The sequence below is a fragment of the Drosophila pseudoobscura genome, chromosome 4 (assembly GCF_009870125.1).
Source record: "Drosophila pseudoobscura strain MV-25-SWS-2005 chromosome 4, UCI_Dpse_MV25, whole genome shotgun sequence".
In the NCBI taxonomy this organism is placed as follows: domain Eukaryota; kingdom Metazoa; phylum Arthropoda; class Insecta; order Diptera; family Drosophilidae; genus Drosophila; species Drosophila pseudoobscura.
In genome coordinates, this window is record NC_046681.1 from 8580482 (window position 1) to 8595089 (window position 14608).

A 14608-nucleotide genomic window follows, 5' to 3' on the forward strand; every position below is an offset into this window, starting at 1 on the left:
TAAGTTGTATTTATTTATTTGTTTTTTCGTTCGGATTGTGTGTGTTTTTTCCTATGAAAATATGTTCATACGTACATCTAGTATGTAAGTGTGTTTTATTAGCCCCCCGCCCTACCCCCAGCATAAGAATTTCGATCAAATATATATATATATTTTGCAACTTGGCGCTGAAATCAAATAATCGCTCGAAACTACAGGATCAACCAGCAATTAAATCCAACCATAAAAGAAAAAAAAAACCGAAACAAACCAAAAGCAAAACCACCTAAATGTAAGCCCACCCCACCATTAATCGTTGGCACACAGCTACTATCTGATTAGATTAGTTTATAAATTAAATTACATTCTAGATTTCTTTTGGGTTTCGACTTTTGTTTCGATTTTCGCTTATGGTTTTCTAAGTTCAAATCGAATCGATTCGAATACTACTTGTAATCGATCTTGTCACTGATCTCTGTGTAAACCCCCCTCCAAAATGCTGCTGCTGCTGATTGTTTTCCCCCATGGGAGTAGCCAATGACCTCCTGGCGGAGACCAGCGATGAGGGCGGAGCCTCCGCCTCCTCCACAGAGTTGTTTGAGGTGACGCCAGCCATCTACTACGGCGATTCGAATGTGAATCTGGGCGAGCCCTTCTCGATAACCTGCATCATACCGATCACGGAGAAGATCCATTGGCTCAAGAACGGGGAGCCCATAACGCGTCACAATCTGCGGCATGGACGGGACGAGCATGCCTACACTTTGGCGGAGAGCGCCATCGAGGGTGAGTATCTCCTCCCATGCGGGGGGGCGGAAGGGAAGTCTGGACCGATCTGACCTGAACTTTCTTCGACCGACTTGAAGGTGAGAAGCACAAGATCGAGGCGCATCTGAGCGTGCGGCATGCCCTGAAGGTGCACGAGGGACGATACCAGTGCAACCATCGGCACGGCAGCTACCACATGCTGCACGTGAGGGGTGCAGCATCGCCGGGCGGCGGCGAAGCCACAGAGTCTGGTTACCAGACCATTGACGAACTGACGCCCAATTCGGCGGATGACATCTTCACACGGACGTGGCTGGAGCAGCAGCAAACGGGAGTGGGAGTGGGAGTGACGCCACCGCATCATCAGCAGCAGCCGGAGCAGCATCAGCACCAGCACAAGCAGCACAAGGCGCATCCGTTCTATGGGAATGCCAGCAGGGGGGATCTGACTGCGGGGCCGTATGTCCCAATGCCACCACCCACCAGCCGGTACAACGATCTGACCACACTGCCCTGGCATCCATCCTCGACGGCGACGGGTGTCCATGGCCTGGGCGGTGGCATTCATCGTGTGTACTCGGCCACGCCGCCCGACTTCCCGCCACCGCGCCTCAACATGATGGAGCACACTGTGGCGCCGCCAGAGCCACCCACCATACTGTACAATCAGACGCTGCCGCATCACCGCCAGCGTCCGCCAATCACAGCTATTGTCACTGCCACGGCCACCGATTCGAGTGCCGGCTTGGGTGCCCCCCCCTCGTCCACGCTCCTGTCGACGGCGCACCATCACTCGCACCACCAGCAGCAGCTGCAGCAGCAGGCGCAGCACACGTTGAATGCCTTCCAGCTGCCGCTGCCGCCGCCGGTGCCGTATCCAGCACAGAGTCCAGCGGCTCCGGTTCCAGTTCCAGCTCAAAACGAGAGATATCAGACATATGCGCCGCACTTTGTGCCACCAGTGGTGGGGGGTGGTGGTGCAGCAGCAGCCCCAACAACAACAACAACAATCGCATCGATGGGTGGTGGTCAAATGAGGCAGCAGCCAAAGACGGTCTTGTCTGCTAAATTGGGTGAGCCACACACACAAACACACACACACACACCAGACACACACACATACACACTAATACTTATTAAAAGTTGAACTTGTAATTTGTCCACACATTTGTTGGTGTTGTACGTTTGTTATTTGGCTTTTAAAATGCTCTCGCTCGCAAATCGTAAAATAGTACGTCATCCGCTGCAAAAACGTCGTCATTCCCTCTCCCTCCCTCAAGTCTCTCTCTCTCCTCCCACTCTCTCTCGCTCTCTCTATATAATTGTCACTTATAAAATCTGCATTGACATCAGCTAACATGCAAGGCGTATTTATATATGAGGTGAGGGCACGCTATCGAGCAAAGCCTCACCCACCTTATATATATATATGTATATGAAAAAAAGAAAACCTTGGGCCATCAGCTTACGCATCCTCTACATACTAAACCAAACCCCACCCCATCTCGACCACAACCATTCTCGCTCGCTCTCTCGCTCTCATACGTTCTATCTCACAGTTCCTCCCTCCATTCCATCAACCGCTAGTCTAATTATTCGGTGTTGTTGGTTTTTATTAATCTGTTAATCGCTCGCCTAGCTGCTAGCTCGTACTCGTACTCGCCCGCTCTCGTTCTCCCGCCACATCTCTTTCCCTCTCTCTCTCTCTGTGGTTCACATACTGTTTGCTCTCCGGCTCTCCCACACACAAAACAACATCCACACCCACACATACATATGGTAACACCTTTAAGTTTAAGCTTCAGTTTCTGTGTGTTTGCTTGAACCTTTTTCAACAATATTTTGCCTTTTGTTTTTGCCAATTTTTCGTCTTCTTTTCGTCTTTATTTTCTGTCGCCCGACTAGCTATATCTATCTATCTCGCTCTCTTTGTGTTTTGTCTTCGGAAAGAGGATTAGGCAAGTGATTTTGTTTAACTAGATGTTGGAAACGTAGGGTTAGCCATGTTTTGCGTTCCGTCTGTCTGTTCTAAATAAATTATATATAAAAAAGTAAGTTATACATACTTTTTTGGTTTTAGAAGACAATCATGTGTTTGATCCTCATAGCAGCCATATTATACACTAAATATATAAATTAAATGACTTATATAATATATTTCGCATCTGTACGTAGCTGCTATGTTTAAGGGTACAAAAATCGTCGACCTCCGAGGCCAGATTTCATTTGACTTTTGTTTTCCTTCTTTCGTTTCCTTCTATATCTCTTTGTCCTTATGCTTTAGTTGTTTACTTTGGTTGAACACACACACACAGCTGGCAGGTGCACCAGCGTCGTTGTCGTTGCCGTTGTCGATTTCGATTTCGGTTTCAATTTGATTGGCAGCCCCACTTTGAAATGACGCATCATTTTACAATTGGCAACGTTTTGTGATTGGCCTTGGCTAGCTTATAGGTTATCCATCCGTTGGCTAAGATTTTCCGCCGATAACGACCAACAGATTCAAAAAACACGCGATGTCTAGAGCTGTATGACACTTGCTTGAAACTTTACTTGAAGGATTGATTGATGTTACCTTTTTTCAGATTAGCCAACTCTACTCACTTCAATAAGCTGCTTTCAATGTTGTACTTATATTGTCTATTTTTTAATCAATCAATCTATCTCTCTGATGCTTTTCCTTCTAACATACTGCTTTTGAAAACAGCGAATTTCCCAAACAATTATCCGATTATTCTGCTGGTTTTCAGATTATACACTGTCTTAAACTTGAAACTGCTTTTTAGATCATTTTCACTCCAGAAAAAAATTTGTAATTTGCTAATTTCCAGTGCTGGAAAACCGTCAAGAATTCTCTTATTAGTCTTTAAATCTCTCATCAATTTTAAGTCTTCTTCCTTTTTCTTATCTTTCTTTTCTTTTGCCCACTTTCTTGGTAGAATTTCAACTAAATGTCATACGCGTTTTGTTGCTTCTTTTTCTTACGCGCTCTTGTATATCGATTTATCGCTCGAAAAGTCGATGACCGATGACTCGAACTCATTGTATAGCTTAACATGTATATCGAATATCGATCCATTTATAAATCAATCAACTTTTGCTCAACTATTTTACATTGCAGCTAACTTTACCAATAAAAAACTATTAATTAAAATTATACATAAAAAAAAATGAAAAAACACCAAAACCTATCAATCAATTAATCAACATAAGCGTAAATAATCGATAAAGTAATCTCTCGAATCTCATCTGCAGCGTAAAATCAAATTAATTTGATTTCAGACCAAGTTTCAAAATAGTATCAATAAAAATATATACATATACTCGTACCATATGTTAAACAGAGGACCAAATAAATTCGACTTACACCCAAAATTGTATGCTCTTTTATTTCATTTGATTTCTTAGTTTTAGTTTTAGTTTTAATTACAAATTTATATTTATATTATTTCCAAACTTATTTTGCCATCTCTCTCGTTCTCTCTCTTTTTTTTTTAGTCTTAGTGAATTGTGAATTTAGTTGCTAATTCCTTATGATTTCCATAAGCATATATTTAGTAAACAAAAAAAAAACCAAAAACCTCAAGCTCTCATCTCTCAGAACCAACCTCAGAAGTATCTCAACCTCCCAAAAAAAAAAAATAAAACAGCCATGGCTCCACCTCTCATACTCTAAGCTCGTTCTCAATTTATTCCTATATCTATTTTATACATACAAAATAAATATATTATTAAATATAATTCTTTATGTAAACGTTATTCTTGTATCGAAAAAAACAAAAACAACCTTAGTATGCATTTATCTTTACGACGACGACGCCGCCGCCTTATAAATATCCAACTAATTTGAGCCGTTTATGTTTGTTCTATTTTCTGACCTTCTACCATAGATACGTTGGTGCCAAATTATGACAATGTCGAGCATGAAATGAAATTTTATGATATTAGAGGGCCGCTGGTGCTCAGCTGCAATGTGAAGCCCGATTCAACGGACCCGCTTATATGGTAAGTCATCAAAATATCCCCCCACCAAAAAAAAAAAAAAAAAATGCCAACCAAGGGATGGGATGATAGTGGCCTGTGGTGGATGGAGAATGTCTGTGCCCCACATAGTTAGTAGTTATAAGAGCAATCATTTTAATACGGCACAGCTAAGCACTTTTGCTTAATTATGTTGGCCTGACTGACTTACCGACTCTCCTGGGCTGACTGCCAGCCTGTTAGCCTGACTGCCTCCCCGACTTGACTTGACTTGACTGACATAACCTGGTAACAACGTTCCGTTCTCCGTTCTCTGTGTGGTTGAGTGGTGGTTGAGATTCTGCCTGTGTAGGCCCTCGGGGTGTGGTGACTGTAAAGTGCCTTCCTGTCTGTGATTGTGACTGGTGACTGGTTGCTGGTTTGGGGCTCTGTCTCTGGCTCTGGCTGTGGCTCTGGCTCTGGTGTAATGGTAATGACACTTTTGTTCATTCCAGAACCCCTTGTCTGGGGGCCAGGGCCAAAAACTTTGCGTGCGCCACTGCCGCCTCGCTGCCGTCTCGCTGCGGAATTAGTCTTTGAATAATTGGCAAAACAAGCAGCACCTCAGTTTCTCAGTTAAGTTCCCCACTCGAGAAGGTTCTTTCGCGTTCTATCCGATAGCTGTAGAATTCATTTAAATAAATGAGGTTTTTTTCTTGCTTTCAACAAGAACTATTTAACAATGATTTAATGAGGCAAGCTTTACCAAAAAATAAAAATAAAGGCTCTCTTGGGATTCAGCACTAAAAATGGTGCCAGTGGGAATATCGCTCAAGAGTGAAATGGTGGAGATTGGTAATTATATACATTTTCGCCCAAGGGAACTGTCCGTACGTCCATTGTATTATCTATTACTAAACTAATCCCTGATATCATTTCCCCCGCGTAGGAAAAAGAACCACACCGACGTGATGAACGTGGATGTGCTGAAGGGTCGCTTTAAGTTAATCAATGCCGAGAGGAAGTTCATCATCGACAGAGCGGAAGCGTACGACGATGGCCTCTACAGTTGTGAAATCAATGGGGTGTCCAGGGATATCAATGTGATTGGTAAGCAGAGCGATCCGGCATCGCCCGCAAATAAGACACAAACACTAACCGAGTAATCGTTGCACCATCCGCAGCTCGCGTTGTTGTACGAGTGCCTTCAAATACAGCCGTTGTGGAGGGCGAGAAAATGTCAGTTACCTGCTCGGTCGTGGGTAGTGCACCACAATTGTCATGGACTTTTGGTAAGCCTATATTATTTGGTACTCGAAAGATCTGTACGGAGAGCTTAATTGTGCATTTTGGTTTCAGGCAATGTAACGCTAAAAAACAATACAGATCGCTTTGTACTGAAAGCGGACAACAATATTGAGAATGCTATTCTGACACTGGACAACGTTACTCTGGACGATAGAGGCGAGTACAAGTGCATTGGACGCAATGCGGCCAATGATTTCGGAAACAGCACTGTTGCCAGCGACTTTACAACTGTGCGTGTTAAGGGTAAGTCGATATATCGTATTGCCAAAGGGCTGGGACTTCTTATTTGGCATCAACAATCTTGTATGATCCGTTGTCAGATTTGGTCAATGACGAAAGATATAGCTAGATTTATAAAACAGAGACTAATTAAAAAAATATACATATATGTAATATATGAAATAAAATATATAAAATAAAAAACAATGTGTAAAATAAAAAATGTATAAAATAAAAAATATAATCTATAAAAAATATATAATACAAAAAATATACCATATTAAAAGTATATAAATTAAAAAAAAATATATCAAATAAAAAATGTATTAAATAAAAAATTAACTTAAATATATTTTAAATAAATTCAAAAGCAAAATATTCATTAGGCAAATGATATCTTCTGACAACGGCAGTGCATGACGATAAATAAGACCAAAATTGATATTGTTTTATTTATTTCTTGGTGTTAATTTTTCAGGCAAATTTGCCGCCTTGTGGCCTTTCCTGGGCATCTGCGCTGAGGTGCTTATTCTCTGCTTGATCATTCTCATCTACGAGAAGCGACGCAACAAGAGCGAACTGGAGGAGAGTGATACTGATCCCCAAGAACAGTAAGTTTGCCAAATATCCAATCCGCCAATACAACAGCCACAACCAACACCACCACCACCACAAAAACAAGAAAAACAAAACAACCAGCAAAAGCGAAAGCGAAAGCAAACAACATCAACAAGAAACAACTGTCGAACACCACAACAAAAACAAAACAAAACCAACACCAAATATTATTAAACACAAACACAACAAAATGCAGCAGAAAAGGGAAAAAGAAAAGTTGAAATTTTTTAGATATATACTATATACTGCAAATTAAAGACGTTGAAGCTGCAGTCAATGCAGAACAGACACAAAACAACACCCACACCACAGAATTACGGAGACACAGAAGCAACGTACTTACATACATGCAACATACGGACGGAGACTGAGACGGAGACGGAGACAGAGACAAACGGACGGCACGGGACACACGGCGGCAGCAGCTACAACAATTAGTGAAATTTTCTTAGTTAACAATTTTTTAATAATTACCCTAAAAATAATAAAAACAAAACGAAACAAAACAAAACAAAACCATAGGGGGAACACCGATAAAAGTGAATGAAGAATAATGAAAGTTAACAAAGGATGAAGTTTAGATATGGAATTATGTATATGGATAATCTTTGCTAATTTTTTGTATTATACGATGGAAAAAAAAAACAGAAAGAGGAAGAGAAGAGGAATGTGAACACAAAGCCTACAGCCTAAACTGATAGATCTTTTTAATTTCTTCAATGTGTGCTAAGCGATAAGGGATATATGCCTCAGCAGTATATATTTTTTTGATGCGCCCTATAACCTCTCTGACAAACACACACACGAAACGAAAACGGAAACACACCCACACAGAACACAAACACAATAAACTCAAAGAAACACACACACCCACACACACATAGACACCCCAAGAGATGGACAAACAAAAACTATGTAGTTTTCTAGCTCTAAAATAATATAATTACTCGTATAATTCATCATATATATCGCCGCCGCCTTATAGTTTTCTTTTTGCTTACTTCCAATCAAATACAAATTAATTCAAAATAGTTTTTAAAGTATATATGTTTTTTCGCTGTGCCTGTTTCTGTTGCCCGAAAACACACAAACACACACACACAACACACATAAAAAACTTTTCTTCTTTTTTATATCAAAGTCCAGTCCATAATATAATGATTATTATATCGTGTAAAAGAATACAAACAAAAATGTTATCAACTTTTGTTTTTAAGTACTTATTGTTTAATTGTATACATTAAAAAGAAAGAAAAAACCACAAATTTCAAAATTTGGAGAGATACGAAACCAGATTTAATCGTTACTTATGTATATTATAAATGACTATATAAGCTTATTAATTTCTTGGCAGTAAACACACACACACACACAAATGCACACAAGCACACACTTAGCTCCACGCCTTTTGCATTGATTTGGAATTATAATTAGAATTATTTGTACAAAAACAAAAACAAAACAAAAAAATAAGAGTATTTTCCCTAAGCCCGAGTACCCCCAGTATCGCCAGTACCGCCACACACCCCCTAGTTTTTGCGCACTTTACTCGTATGTTTATATTTTTTCTTCTTTAGTTGTCGCCTCTGATTTTTGTTGATTTCTCGCTGTGTATAAATTTTTGAATGACTCCGATTCTATATTGTACGAGTATATCTAGTATATCTGAACACTTGTGCTATTGTTTACCGACTATTATTATCTTATTCATTATGATTTTGTGCGTTTTGAGATTGATTTCAACTGAAATATAAAACCAGAAACAAACCAGAAAAAAATACAATTGTAAATTAAAAAAAAACAAAAAAAGATTTAAAAAATAAAACAAAACAAAAACCAAACAATCTGCATTTTTAATTTTTTATTTATGTGTGTATATTTTGACATTCCCCTTAGATTCGGAGCTCTTTTTTTTTTGCATAGATGCTTGCTGTGTGAAGAGTACCCCCAATGATTGTTTCTTTTTTGTATCCTTCGGTGTATAAAGTTTTTGCACTGCTTGCTGTGGGGAGAGTACCTCTAACGATTGGATTATGTGTTCCCCTATTTTTTTTTTTTTTAATTGCACTTTGCATTGGTTATTCTTTCGCTTTTGAATTGCTTTTGGTGACACTGTGTGCGTGATTCGTCGTAGTCGATAATCATGGAAAGCTAATCAAACGTCTTCTCCATTCTTTTCTTATTTTTCCCATTAATATCCGTATAAATATAAACCGAAAATTTCCTTTGGGTAGTTGATTCAAATTCATTCTCTACTCGTAGTTTAACGAAAATTGAATTAAAAGAAAAGCTAACATAGGAGACAGCCTGCAGCTTCATTCGATCGATCAATTGGTTGACTGTACTCTGCAAATCATCATCACAACTAACCTTAAAGATCCTCGCTCCCCAATAATCAATCAAAAACCAGAAACAAAAAAAAAACAAAAAACAAAAACCAAAAATTGCGATCAAATTACATCTTCAACCCGCCTTGACTAACAAAAATCTGATCCAAAATGTGCCCAGCGTCGTAACTAACATCAAGAACAACAACCTACAACAACCTACATCAACAACAACAACAACAACTCCAACAACAACAATCACAACAATAATTTATAATAATAGTTATGATAAATATTAACCATAGCAATAGCAACAATAACAACAAAAACAACTACAAAGCAACTGCAACTGCAACCGGCAACAAGCTAGAAAACAAAAACAAAAAAATTGTAGAATAATGTTTGTACTAACTAGTAACAAATTTGTATTATTTTGGAGTATTATTGATTTTTTGAAGCATAGAATCTTTTATTGATTGATTGATTGATTGCCGCTCTAATTCCCACTCTCTCCTTTCTAATTTTTAATCTTTAATCTTTTTTTTTTAAATCAATTCCCAAGCAACAAACCAACCACAAAGTAAAACTAATTCAATCGATTTTGCAATTTGTTTCTATTGCAGGAAAAAGAAAAGGAGAAATTATGATTAAATATCCTAAACAGAACAGCATACAGAATAATACCAAACAAATTAAAAACAAAAAGAAAAAGAGTTAAAAAATGATTTAAATATTGAGCATAAACCAGTAACAGAGCATTACATAAAATTACAATACATAAAACTAGCAAAAATGATATAACAAAATGAAGGTTCAAGAACATACATTACATTACAAACATACATACATATATGGATAACAGTCAGTCACAAGAGCCTACACCCGAAAACCCCAGACATCTTTCACTCTCTACTATCACCCGTTCCCTGTTCCCTGTCCCCCCGTCCCCTCGTCCTCTACTGTCCCCAGAAACTGCAGAAACTTTTGTTTAGTGAAATTGTATTTTATTAAACTATGAAAAACCAAACAATTAATATTAAACAAACCTAAAAAGAAAAACTGAAATTAATATTAAAAACGGAAAGTGATAGCAGTTAAACGAACACTAAAAAAAGAATACCATAATAGCGGGACTGTAGAAACTAACCTAAAAGAAGACAAAGGTCCCACAATCTCCACTCTCCTCACTCCACTCTCCACTTCTGTCCACTCCTGTTCCCCAGTCACTCTCTCCCCAATCCTGCAAAAGAACAAAGGAAATAATATTGTACATAATCTCAAAAGTTGAATGGAAAAATGGCAGAATAAGGAAAGCAAAATAAGGGAATTCTTCTGTCTCTGTACTGTACGCGAAAACCTACCAACGGCTCTCTTCTCTCTATCTATCTGTCTGTCTCTATATCTCTCTCTCTCTTTGAGTATCCCAGCAAGGATATTTGCTCTGACTATGATTTCTTAGGTAGCTATATTTTGAGGTTAGGTTTTACTTGGGCCACGTGGCGATCGATGCAGAAACAATAACAGCTAGAAGATGGCGCAAAATGGCGGAGAATGGCAAGTGGAAGATCAGCAGCGCAGCAGCAGAAGCAGCAGCAGCGAAAAGGAAGAAGGAAGATGAAGAAAAAGGAACACTGTTAAATGAGAAGACGATGTTAAAAAGAACTTTGTTTATTAAACTTAGTTAATATACATATATAAATAATGAACAAAATGGAGGATGAACTTTTTAAACAATTAAGTAGCGCGTTATGGGTATATTTTTAAAGGATTAATACCGGAAGTAGTCGACGGATGAAGAACCGAGAACATTGTATATTGCATAATTTTAGAAGAACAAAACAAAACAAAAAACGAAACAAAACAAAAAACAAAAACAAATATAAGAAGAAAGATGATGAAAAATCTGATGCGTACTGCCAAAACTTGTAAAGTTCAGTACTATTTGCTTAGCCTCATTTTTGGTAAACACTAAAAAAACTAGCAAAAAACCAAAATCAAAACTCTGTTAATTCATTTCTGTTGTTGTTAATTTGGGTTGTTTTAAATATAATGTGAAGCATTCATTGTGTGTAAAAAAAAAACAAAAACAAGGAAGAAAATGTGGGAAAACAACTATTACCTAAAGCGGTCTTCAAATCACATCTCTTAAGCTCGTAATCATAACTAACATACATATACATATACACATAATATAAACATAATATAAACTCTAAAATTAGTTTACGTTTCTGTATGTCCTTAATTCGTGTACTTTCTTTTTTATTGGTTGTTTCTTTTTTTTGTTGAGATCATTTTTCGCCGCCACCAAAGCTTTAAATACTTACATAGTAAACTGTGTTCTCAGTAAAAAGAAACCAAAAAACAACAAAATATAAGAAAAATGATGGGAAATTAATAAAATGAATGAAAATTATGTTAAACGACACACAAAAGATGTGAGTACGAGATTTGTATAGTAAACTAAATAAACATAATAAACCGAAAGAAACACCCCTGGAAAAAGTTCTTGTTATACATATATATAGTATATATAATTGCTATATATATATATATATATATATAAATCACGTGTGTGTGTGGCATGTTCGATTACCTAGATTAAACTATATACAAATACGATAAAAATACGGAAATAGAAGTAGCAGCAGCAGGAGAAAATAAATGAAAAAAAAAACGTGAATGATGTGGGGGTCAATAAATAGCCTAGAAAGAGGAGACTTTTTGGAAAACCGTCGATAGAAAATTCTCGTGCATAAGTTTTTTATTCATGTACAATTGTTGTACAGTTTTTGTGGCTTATTTGTGTATAACAAACTATTAGTGACAAAAGAACAACTACTACTTACTACTAAACTATCATAATATATTGATCTACATATATTTGTGTATGTGTATGTACATTAAAACGGGGAGCACTTATGATCCTGCTATCCTACTGGTCTTTTCATTTCAATTGGTTTTCTAATACACCTCATTTGGACACACACACACACACACACACACATGAACTGAAACAAAGTAAACCCCACAAGAAGAACAAACAACAGCTACGATACCTATTTACTGCTATATTGTATGACGTAATGTTACCCACAACACCATAGCAAACATACATACACGTACTACCAAAAAAAGGAGCATAAACCCAACCAGAATCGAACTTCGAAACACTCGTCAACTATTGCCTATATACATACTACTAACAGAACAAAAGCAAAACAAAACAAAAAAGAGGGAAACTATACACTACTTATATATACACTTATTATATACAAACAACGACATACGCAATATTGTATGTCTTTTTTTGTACAGTAAAACAAACGACAACAACAACAAACGATATAACAAGAACTAAGCCTGACAAACAACACATCAATCGTGTATCCTAAACAACTCCTCCCTCGGATCAGATACTCTAAAGACCTCCTCATTTCTCTGTCTTTTCAAAATGATATCCTTCCTTCAGTTTTCCTTTTTTTTTCTTGAGATATTTTGTAGTCCCCAAAAATCCACAAAATGCAGAACTTCTTGGCACACACTTTTCGACTCTCACGCTATAAAAGAAATTGAAATTAAACCTCAGATCAAGTTCTAGTTAAGTTAAAATAATAGCAGCAACAAATGCAAGAACGGGAAGACAACCTTATATATTATATATATATGAAATATATGCATAAATAATATTAATAATTGCAAGTAATTTTAATTAGTCGCATAAGCCAAATGTTGGACGGGGAAAAATTCGCCGAAACCGAAACTAAACCAAAAAAAATTAAAACTAAGCGAAAAACTTAGGCAAGGAAAAACACGCATCTGTTTTCTCTCCGAAGGCAAACAAAATTAGTTAAATCGAAAATAGACATGCTAAATCCGATGATATCTAGTGAAACAAATTTTATATATTTTTTTTGAGATTTTATTTTATTTAAGCTTAGTTGGTATTTGTTTTACAAAATAATATTCAGTTTTTGAGTATTTCCATTGGGATATACATAGATGCCTTGGATTAGAGCGGGATGAGGGGATGAGCTTTGAAGCTTTCGTTAAAACTGTCTCGGTATCGGTATCGGTAGCGGTCTGACTATACTTACAGTGCGTTTCGAAGCTATTACAACTGATAGTATACAAGAACAACAAAATAAAGATATAAAGATATATATAGTGTATGAAAAATCTCAGTTATCCGACACTTGTTAAGGCATTTAAAAACTACGTAGTTATGTCGAAGCTTCAACTCACCTACAGTTTCGGAGCGCACTGTATGGCTGGCCAGAGAAAAGTCAAGAAAACCATTCTCCACGATCCACACTTGGCAAGTCACACATTTTGTAGGAATTCCAATTCTAGGATAAGTTTCAGACAGATGTTAATGGGGAATCCCCAGCCAGCCAGGCTGCAGGTTCTCTTCCACCCGAAAAACCAACCCGGTTCCAACCTTACTTTATGTTCCTCAAAGACCCAGCAGAATAGTGTAAAAAATGAGAAAGACGAAACAAAAAAAAAAAAACAGTAGGAAACAAGAAAAATTGCCTTAGGGTTTCAGTAGAAGTATACCTACCATAAATGATGAAAAAGAATAATGAAAGTGTATAACTTTTATATATAATTTCCCTAATCGGCTGCGAACAAAACGTGTGACTTTGCCTTATAGGGGGGGATAGATATGACATCAGCGAAATAGTCTAGAAACCAGTTAAAACTACGGGTAAACACTGTGAATCATACAACACGACACCAAAAACAACTGAAAGACAGTAAAAAGTATTCTATAATCCAAACACACACACACACACACGCGCACACACACGGGTAGATAGAAATAAATGGAATCTTTTAGGGGAAAAAAAACTAATGAAGGAAGTAAATCAATTAAGTGCCATTCTCAACGACTAAATAATGTCCCCAAAAATGATCCCAAGGAAAATTCCATTTACTTCTGACTGCTTTTGTTGTGTAAAATGTCTTCAACAGAACAGGCTAATCGATGATATATGATATATATATGTATGATTTTTAGCAATTTATATATATAAATTACGATATATACATATGCATAGATAATGAGAATTACGGGAAACCAAAACTAAAACCAAAACTAAAACTAAAACCGAAGAAAACAAACCAATCACAAACAAGTCAACAGGGCACAGCGCTTCTTAACTATATTATTGATTTCGAAATGCAGAAGAACTTTTTCTAAAACCGAAACCAAAAAGCAAAACAAAACAAAACAAACAAACAAACCAAGTGAAAAGTGAAAAAACCAACGCTAATCTTAACTATAACTAACTTTTTAAACTAATATTGAAATTGAACCCAACAAAGTGTTCATTAAACTAAAAGAAACCAAACAAAAGATGGCATATACGGTACGAGTATATATGTATTATGTATGTACTCAAAGTTATACATTAAATAAAACACAA

The 14608-nt window shown here is 37.2% G+C and overlaps 1 protein-coding gene across 4 annotated transcripts in view; it reads left to right on the forward strand.

Moving 5' to 3' along the window:
* Positions 1 to 11157, forward strand: part of Bsg (immunoglobulin domain-containing protein Bsg) — a 35407-nt gene extending 24250 nt beyond the window's left edge. For 2 of the 4 annotated variants that reach the window (XM_033380879.1, XM_033380880.1), the window contains exons 3-10: positions 514 to 765; positions 846 to 1820; positions 4638 to 4752; positions 5657 to 5817; positions 5892 to 5999; positions 6067 to 6258; positions 6713 to 6845; positions 9115 to 9166. In XM_033380879.1, the coding sequence (XP_033236770.1) occupies positions 514 to 765; positions 846 to 1820; positions 4638 to 4752; positions 5657 to 5817; positions 5892 to 5999; positions 6067 to 6258; positions 6713 to 6845; positions 9115 to 9151 (1973 nt within the window). In that variant the 3' untranslated portion in view covers positions 9152 to 9166. The other 2 variants (XM_033380881.1, XM_033380882.1) reach the window with 2 other exon arrangements.
* The last annotated feature ends 3451 nt before the right edge of the window (positions 11158 to 14608 follow it).